The sequence below is a fragment of the Amphiura filiformis genome, chromosome 20 (genome assembly GCF_039555335.1).
Source record: "Amphiura filiformis chromosome 20, Afil_fr2py, whole genome shotgun sequence".
In the NCBI taxonomy this organism is placed as follows: domain Eukaryota; kingdom Metazoa; phylum Echinodermata; class Ophiuroidea; order Amphilepidida; family Amphiuridae; genus Amphiura; species Amphiura filiformis.
The window spans coordinates 22,752,002-22,762,467 of NC_092647.1; the positions used below are offsets into that span (position 1 = coordinate 22,752,002).

General features: G+C 36.1%; 1 protein-coding gene across 1 annotated transcript in view; it reads left to right on the top strand.

Annotated features, from left to right (window-relative positions):
- LOC140142206 (uncharacterized) overlaps nt 1–6,005 on the top strand; it is a 58,779-nt gene extending 52,774 nt beyond the window's left edge. The window contains exon 28 of the mRNA XM_072164173.1: nt 1,549–6,005. Within this exon, the coding sequence (XP_072020274.1) occupies nt 1,549–1,627 (79 nt within the window). The 3' untranslated portion in view covers nt 1,628–6,005. The remainder of the gene's footprint in view (nt 1–1,548) is intronic.
- The last annotated feature ends 4,461 nt before the right edge of the window (nt 6,006–10,466 follow it).

Here is a 10,466-nt window from a genome sequence, read left to right on the forward strand (position 1 = left end):
TATAGAGCTTCCACCGGGACGTCCTCGTTTTACATTTTTCAGTAGATATCAATCATATTCCCAAAATTTAAGCCCGATTAGTCCTATACTAGTGCTTATAATTTTACACCTAAAAAGATAAATCAATAAAATTGATCCACATTGGTAGGGCTAGCCTACTAACCACTAGCCAAGCTTTGAGAAATCGGACCACAGTGTTTATATTTTTTGATTGACCCGTCATGAAGAAATTATTTTGAAAAGATTCCCGATCAACTTGACTTGAAATAGCCATTGGTATCCTGGTATCCGGTGCACATCGTCATCATCCCTATATCTTCGTGTTAAAAATTGCCGTGATAGTACAGCGAATCCTCTCGATTTTGTTCGAGATAGGCCGAGCGACTCAGGCTAAGCATACCATGACTATCATATGAGATACCACAGCGTTTCTATATTCTACACATTATTACGATTTGTGCATGCTCTAGTACCCCATATGATGTTTCTATTACAAGAAAAAAATTTGTTTTCAGGTAAAACCAGGGTTTTGTTTCCAGTACACTCACTCGAAAAGCAGTACACTAATTAGCGGGGCCTTGTAGCTTGCTGTGGATATCTTTTACTGCATTTTTAATGTAAAAAATTTGAAATCCAAAGTAAAAATTGAGATATATTTAATTTTGAGCATGACAATTATACTTTATAGGTATAAAGGAACGCGTTTAGCCCATTTAGTTAAGTTCCAGGTGCACGTCCAATAACACAATGCATATGTAAACTTTCTTTATCTGTGTCAATAATAGAATATTGATTTCAACGGAGTATTGAGCTGTATGGAAAAAATATTTATAATACAGGGTGTTGACACTGTGCGGTGCTGCTGATCCCTGGCCTCTAATTTAAGAGTATTCATGTGTAACATGATTTTAATAACAAACAAATCGCTATTCAGTATTCTGCCAAAATCATAACGATATGGATTATGGGAACGTTGATTGAATTACTTATAATTTTATGAGACAATAATTTAAGTGACATGTTTGAGCAACAATAATCTGGGTTGTTGAGATCATATGTTATATGTAGTAGGATAAACAAACTATAATTGATTTCAATCGTTTTCCTGGACGAATCAGGTGATCAGCAGTCATACTGTAGTGTACCAAAGGTTGGGGAGTATACATGCGGCAGGCCTATTATCAGGTCAGATTAGAAACCACGCATTGATCGCAGCAAATCAAATGTCCCGCGTGAAATCAGTTGTGGTGCCATCACTAGAGGGCCAAACACATACAGTGTTCGATTTATCCTTAAGTAAGGTAACAACTTGTAATCATTATGAGAAATGTTGCAACTTAAAAATGCAATATGCCTATCTTTTGGTTGCTAACTTGGTACACATTATAACGTTTTAAACCATATCTGGATTCCGCAAACAATATCGTACCCTTAATACGTATAACAATATGATTTTATTAAAGAAAATGTTTCAATGTTTTAATTTGTTCTGTTTTTGTTCTTTTCTTTTTGTTTGTTTGTCTGTTTGTTTGTCTCTGATCAATTTAGCAATGCATTTGAGGATGTGTCCTTGGAGAATCCTGATACGTCTTTCGAGAATCCATTATTCGGAGAAACAGATGCCTGATTCTTTCCATTTCATGAATTATCTAAATACAGACGAATTTGAGTTTATACATTCCATATTAAATAGCATGGTCAGTATTTTAACTAAATTACGCTGTTTAGGGCTCGGATAGCGACGTTTTCTCGTATTTTTGTTGGACCTGAGAGCACATGAGACATATCGATTATCGAATTGCAATTTTAAAACGAGGAATGTCCTTCTGATATCAAATAATGTTGATATTTTTGAAATTTAACAGTCCTCGAAGTAAATTGTATACATTTAATGATATGTACTTGAAGTGTATGTAGCTGGAATGAAAAGCCGATGATCAATTGAACATTTTGTCCTTTCATATTGAAGATATGAAGATATTTGCCCCAAAAGACCTATTTTTTCAGGTTTTGGGGAAAAATCAAATCTATTTTTCACAAAATTGGATACATGCTGTGAAAAATTCATAGCATGTCGATGGTCGTAATATCTTCTTCATTTGTATAGGTATCGGGATAGGTATGTCTACCGAGGTAGTCCACATTCACGTGGCATATTCCCGTGGAATCTTTTGACCCCCGGGCCAGGCAATATCAATTTAATTGTAGTGTAACAATAATCGGAGACTGAATTAAAAAGACTAGTTTGCGTCTGACGTCATCTGACAAAAGTTAGGTCTTCCAAAATCCACCATGTCAAGAATGCCTGGAAAAGTTGCTTGTCTTGTGCTATAAAAGTACCGTAATTTTTCGCCATTTTCAGCGATCCCTTATTCCGATGAAGCACCAGATGAATAAACTTTCCCTTTACAAATTACTAGCCAGTCACGGGCTGTAGGGAGTTGATCATCAGACGCAAAGTAGTATTTTTTTTATATCGGGCTCCGATTATATGTTATGCATACGCAAATTCTTTGTTGTTTTGTTGTTTTATTATTTTAAAAACAGTACTGACTGAAATTTAATGCAAGCTTATGTATAGATCGTTGCGTAAAACAGTATCGTTAACCTAATTTTATGTAGTCTTTTACATTTTACTTTATATATAATGAAAGACAGAGATAAAAAGACTAAATCGCGTCTGACGTCAGGGCAAAGGCGCGCCGTGATTGGTTGCCGACTTGCGCAGTACGGCATTTTCTCTCTATATAGTTGTCAGAATTTTAGACGCGAACTAGTCTTTTTTATCTCTATCTTTCATTATAGAGGTTTGGATGAATCCACACACAACTGAATTGTTTGTGATCATAAAATATTATCATTTCTTATTTTATACAGAATTTACAGATTTATTTTGGGAAATGAAATTCTTTATTGGCCAATTGAGGCTTAAAGAAAATACAATATCCATAAACTAAAATACAATATTGTGTACACAGATGAATGAAATACATTTGAATTATACAGTTCAATAATTATTATTATAGATAAATATTTTTCAATTGAATTGAAAATTAGTCTGAAATGAAAATGTTGAAGTTTTGTAAATAGTTGCAAAGAAGGAGACAGTTAGAATAATAAAAGAGAAATTTGAGAGAGATATAAAGAGAGAGAGAGAGAGAGAAATAACTGATCTAAAAAAAGACATAGAAAACATACCCTAGGCGTAAAATTGAAACCTCTGGGAAGGGAAGAAACCAGAACACTGATGCCGCCAATAAATGTGTTTCGTTATAAACATGATAAAGCTGCCCTTCTTTTTCCCCCAGTGATAACAATACCGGGATTAGGCATATTAGGTTAAACTACAGAAATGTATTTAAACGAAATTTGTACCGAGAAATTAGAGCAAGACGCTTCTATAACTGCAAATCTGTCCTAGTATTAGCATTTTCGAAGTATGGCGTACACAAAAAGAGGGCAGTCTTCAAGTTGGGTGAAACCCGGCTAATTCAAAAGTCTTTACCCACTTCGTGCAGCGCCATCCTATTGTGTCTGCCATATCTCGAAAAGGCTGCAAAGTTATTGTACTCAAATGACACCTGGCAGCTATTGCAGGTTGAGCCATTGTACGTTAAATCCCCCGGGTATTTTCTCCCCTTTCTTCCCTACAACGAAACTAGTTTGATATATAGGGTGACATTGGTCTTCTGGATTGTTCCGTCTGATTTGTTCCGAAGCAAACAAAGATAATGCTGTAGAACGTTCTTAAAACATTATTTTCAAAATTGGTTGAAACGTTTTTTAAATAACATTTATTTTTGGGTTATTTTGTAGAAAAAAACACACTACAAAACACTTGTTACTGTGAAATAGGTTTCAAATGGAGTCACCCATTCAGGTAACATCATTTACAAAAAGATTAAGGTCATGTCTTCCATAGGGGATGTTTGTATTTCAACTAGAATAGAACATTTTACGAAAACGTGTTGTGTTTACTGGGACACATTTTTTGCATCGCTTTTTTCACAAGCAACATATTATATGTCGGAAAATTTAAAGGTTAAAGGATGTCTCCGGCAATCACAACATTATGCCTTATATTGTAGAAAAATAATTATCAGGCACGAATTTCAATCAAACTCATATTGACCATAAAAACGAATAAAACAGTCGGCTCTCAACACGCGATATTAAAAATTCCCGCACCGTATTTATCTAGCGCAATGACGTAATGGTTATTTGTGCTCAATTGTTGTCAGCCTTCATTGTATTACTGAGACGTCATTGCACTGGACAATTTCGGCGCCCGGGAATTTGGAATATCACGTGTTGAAAGACGGCTGTATTAATTCGTTTTTATGGTCAATATGAGTTTGTTCAAATAAAACCACGTGATTTGTGCGTGATAATTAATTTTCTACCATATTAGGCATAATGTTGTGATTGCTGGAGGCCCATTCTCCGTTAAAGCGTCCAAGTTTGGTCTCAGGAATGACAAAATGCCAACCACAAAGAATTCATAAAATTCGTTCAGAATCGTAAACTTTAATAGTTTAAGAACACAAAACAGTGCATGGGTGATTTTATAACAATACTTCATTTTTAAGCAATATTACTTGTACGTATTGGGGGTAACGTATCAGTGGTAACGTATCTGTGAAACCCTTTCCCATCTTTGTCTTAATCGTGCAAGTGTAAAAACTGACCGACTTAATACCCATACTTGATCAGTCATCACCCAATGTACTAAAGTCTGGTATGGTATTTGGCTTCATTTATCACAGCGTTTTTTCCGAGGGGAGTATAATTTAGGTAACGTATCTGTGAAGGCATGAACGTAACGTCAGGACTTTTTGCCATTAATAGACCTGATTTTTTTTACTTTGAAACCATTATGTTTTGTTCCATATATATAATATAACTATGGAGCCTGCTTGATCCATCACATATGAGAACATTCATCTAGCTAATTATTTTCACAGATTGTTATCCATTAGAAATATGGTAACGTATCTGTGAACAATATTGGCGACATAGTCTGAAAGACCTGTTGGAAAAATTTAATAATCTGTGTTGTGATGATTTATACTTTATAATTAGGGCATGATACCAGCTAATGAAAAGTATCTATAATCCATTATATGCGCGCATGTTTAGAGAGCAGGGACACATTATACTGAACACACCTTGGCTGGCGACATGGAGGAAAACAGTGGACATGCATAATCAGCTCTATTGTTTTATTCTTTCTAGGTATGTTACAACCTCTAGCCTCACACATTTTAAAAAGCAACTCCTAAGTATAAGTTATATTAATAAAAGTTATTTCTTTCTGACGAAACAAGTCTGAATACGACTTGCAACTATGGGCGACACATATTTGGCATTTTGGACACTTTATCGGAGAATGTGCCTGGAGACATCCTTTAACGACTTGCTTGTATAAATAGCACCTTCTGTTTAAAAATAGTATTTTCCTGAAATTGAAATAACAAAAATGTTGCTGAAAATGTTATATTAATAGTACCTCAATGTTTATGAAATAGTCTCTTCCTCAATTTGAAATACCGTAAAAACTCGATAGTTAGCATATGTGCTTACTATCGAGCTCTCTTACAACATGCACACATGACGAGCCCCATCCCAAAAGTGTAAAAGGTTCTGTGCAAATCATCGATATCTTTGGATACACAATATTTATACGAACAAGTAAACCTGCAAATGTGTGTCTCAACCCCATTAGCTCATTTGGTAAAGCGCCGGACTTTGGTACAATTTCATGTTTTCAAAAGCGCTCTATAGTAAACACATATGCTAACTATCGAGTTTTTACGGTAGCAAAAATGTTGCTGAAACTGAAAATGTTATACAAATGACACCTTGTGATTAAAAATATAGTTCCATTATATTTTGATACGATGTTTGTTCTACTTTTGATATGTTGTACTTTGAATATTCATTGTAAATATCTTTTTATATGTAACTGGCCAAACAATTTATTAAAAAAAGGCCTGAAAACGAGATCGATATACAGTGTTTGTTGCTAATTTTTTTATTGTGATCGAAATACCTTTTAACTCCATGATAAAATCCGATGTGGAGATGACGGCAAATGTAAAACCTGAAACAACATTCCAGAACTATGCACATAACAATCCCACGATTTAATTACAAAGAAAGGGTATGCATTTAGAAATAAGCATTACCCATTTCATCAACATTTTAATGTTGTTGTTTTCCAAACATAAAATGCGCAAACTCTTCTCACCTAATTTTGTTTTTAATTTAACGAATCCATGAGTCCATTTCACTAAACTTTACGAAACTTCGTAAGTCTCGAAATCGTTCACACCTTACGACGAGTCGTAAGTTCCATTTCACTAAACTTACGAACGGTATCCTTCGTAAAGTTACGTCTAGTATTGGGTATTCGTAACTGTACGAACGGTTCCTTGAGTTACGAACGGTTTAAAGTTGAGTGAAATGGACCCCAGCTCTGTAAAATCGGTAACCTTGCTTAAAGTTCGATAACTGGTTGGATTGTAACATATGGTGTTTCCTATACCTCACATTGAAGCCCATCACCCAAATATTTTCAGTTAACAGTGGCGTAGCTTGGGGTTCTGACGCCTGGGGTAGGGACAAGGGCGCCCCATTCCTGAAATAATTGCCAGCACAAAATTTTGCAAAAATCACAAATATTACTAATTGGTTATAATCAAGTTGAATGTTGGTCTTTCAAATGACTATTTATGTAGAAATACGCTTTCACCGCTTGGAGGGGACGCAGAATCGACCAAGGGGCGCTGAATTGTTCGAATCGGTGTCCCCTAATTAAGACGGCGCCTATAGCTGTTCCTAGGACACGTGCCCTCCCTTGTACTCCAGGCCCTAACTACGCTACTGTAAATTGCTATAGTGGTTTGGATTATAGGAGCAAACAAAATGTATATATCATAGTGGTCCCTAGAACAGTACACGACTTCCGGACTGGAGAATGTGTGGCAACCACCAAATTAGAATATTTATGTTCATATCGCCTAAACCGAACATAATTCGTTATGAGTTTGACAGACTGCCGAATCCAAATTCTTTTGAATTAGCGAACATTCAAGGACCAACGTACTTTAGCTCCAGAGGGCAGCATAATGGTGATCAGCGTGATAAGTAAGCAAAAGAGGGTGGCATACTGGGTTAGCTTACAGTGTAGCGCAGCACGGTCGACGCTGATCACCCCTTAAAAGTTGATATGCTGCCCTCTGGACCTAAAGCGCTGGGATCCCTTGCTCATGCACGATCTGGAATTTCCAGACCTTCATATTATTGTGTATATTATGATTATATATTATTTTGACCTATCTTCCGTATTGAGATTCGTAAAAATGCAGCAAGTCATGCGTCAAACAAGATATTTATGATGACTTTCTAACGATCTCTTTTCCAGACCTTCATGATTAATGTTGCTAGACTTCATGAATTATATCAAAATATATTATACCGTCCTCAATTTAAAAGGGAAGTTTATCTGTTGGTACGATGCACCGCAAATGCTGCGTAAATCCGGCATCTCTTGACACGCCAGCCTGCCATCCACCATAGATCCACTGAATTCGATAATCTTCAACGTCATCACAGCCATACCAGACTTCAAGCTGAAAAAAGTGAAAATTTACGATTTGAATACATTTTGTAACGTATCGAAATGAAATTACGCGCTATGTCATGCCACAACTTTCTTTGTGCATGCGCAGTGGCGTATTTACAATTGACCTTTTCGGTAAATCCCAAGCCTTTGCGAGTACACCCGAGATGTCGTCATTTGACGTCACGCCGACGTCATGTGCGCATCAGCACAGATTGGTGTGAAGTGACAACATCTCAGGTGTACTCGCAAAGGCTTATGGGATTTACCTAAAAAGTCAATAATAATAATCCTACCCACGAGCTGTGGTTTATTCCGTGAGCACGCAGCGTTTTCAAAATAATCAGAAGGTGTATGGTAGAGTTGCGCCCCGGGTTCCGCCGCATTAATAGTGAATCTAATGCACTCTCAGTGTTCATGTTGAAGCTTCCATATTGTTAGTGTAGGCCTATACGCTGGAAGGGGCTGGAACTTTGAACACTGTTTCTAATTTGCTTAGGCTATTCAGATATCCACAGCAGCATACGCCATTGGCCAAGTGTTTTTAATATTCAAAACCAACTTGATTTTAATGCTTAATTTATTGCACATGCTAAGGAAGCCTGATTACCTTTTTGAAATAGCCGAGTGGGCGGGTTTTCAATAAAATATTTTTTGTGTAAAAGTGAATCATAAAAGAATATATGAATATTAACTGCCAATCATATACAGGGTGTATCAAAATGATTGGTACCCATCAATATTCAATGAGTATAGTCAAGAGTACCACATCAAAATGCAGCATAACATCCACCTTATTTGTAGATTTATGTGATAACGGGTCATACACCTATAACTTGTAGTTGTTTCAAGCTGATCTAGCGTTGAATTGGGAAGAAACAGGCATTTCATTAGACACTAAACCTGATGGGTACCAATCATTTTGATACACCCTGTATAACGATTCGTGATACCCAATTTTGGTACCGTGAGTTGATGTCGTTAAGGAGGCAGAGAATTTTATTTCAATTATATATACGCCAAAATATTTTTTGAATTTAGTGAAAATGAAGACTGAAAAAATTGTGAAAAATAAATGTAAAAACTTACATCGAACCCCGCCAAAGATTACTGTTTCATTTTTTATCGTAATATAATCTTTTATTTTAAGAAATAAACTTTGGGGTTCTATGTAGACTTAGAATATAAATGGTATGGTAAAAACACAGAACGCCTAAAAAACCCGTATAGGACCTTTTTTCTAAGAGTGTAGAATTCGTTATTATGCAAATCCTGCAATGTATGTTGACGTTCTTTTTTAACTGAGAGATTTCTCAATGGTTACGTACCACTATGTCTTCTTTAGTGAGTCCAATAATGCCGTTGACATCCAGAACGTTACGACAAAAATCCACATGATCAGTTCGTACATGATAGTAACGGTCATTTACATCAACTACACGGTCTATCCAAAGTTGACGGCACGTAATACCATTTGGAAATCGTTTACCGTCAACTCTATGGAGATAAATATATTTTTGATGACATGAGGATGGAATTAAAGGCCCTTTCAGTGATTTCACAGGAACATTAAAAAAATGGAAATTTGTCAGAGTTGCTTAGAAATAAAGAATAAGTCTACAGAATTTCATTAAACCACTTTTCCCTGAATACATCGACAAATTAGTCTAAAACAGAAGTTTTAGAAAGGTTTTCTACTTCAACTCAGATCGACTCGAGAAAATCGAGATTTTCGTACAGTGCGCAACCAATCGACTGGAAAACTTCCTAGTCCAGTGTTTCTAACACGGGGGAAGTAGAGTCTAAATTGATTTAAAACAGACGCTTAATTTTTGTAGTAGAAAACAAAATCAGCAATTAAAGGTCACCGAGGCAAACTAACGGTCAATTCAAATATGAAAAACAGTTAAAAGCTGTTAAAATTGTGTATTTTGTTTAAAATAGTAGCTACTGATGTAATAAGTAGTAGAAACAATACGCAACGCGTGTTAGTACGTGGAGAGTGAGCTTCTTTCGATCTCGAGTCGGACTTTTGTACTGTCAGTATCAAAAGTCCAGAATCATGCAAATGCTTTATTTTGTCTAAAATACACGGCTTTCGACCGAACCACTAGCAGGCTATGTTAGCACATCTATGCCAATTACAAAGGTACCAAAATCTGAATTTTGATGATTTTTACGATCGTCCGGATGAGCAAATCACTGAATGGGCCTTTAATCAAGAATAACAAACAGAACAGCACCCCAACAAACAAACAAACAAACAACAATAGAAGCAATGTCATCATTTCATCCGATTTCATCAAACCCACTGATCCCAAATTATTCTAGGCCAACGAATTTAAGAAAACCTAAATTTGAACCCGGGACCTCTGGACTCTGTTCAAGTGCTCTTTGCCACACGGCAACCACATAAGCGTTTAGTATCGTAGCGTAATGTAAAATTCTTTCTGTCGTCTTGCAATGGAAAACAATCATCATTGACCACGATTTGAGCCCGGAAGTGACCTCGTTTTTCCAGATCAGCACTCGTATCAACTGTATCAGATATTTATCACGGAAACTTGTGGCAAAGGAGAAGAATCGAATAGAATAGAAGGATAACATTTTAATGTACTATGTAATTATTACAGTTAAATGTAAATGTTATTAAATATCAACTTAAATTTATGCCGATTACGAAATCTGAGATCGTATCATAAAACTTAAGACTTGAAACACACGAATTTCCAATGATTGAGAATTGTATAAGTGGTTGTTTTGAAACGGTAGACAGCAGCAGGCGAACGAAAGTGAACACGTGATGTCAATTTGGCAGTGACATTCAAGAGTTCCGATTGGT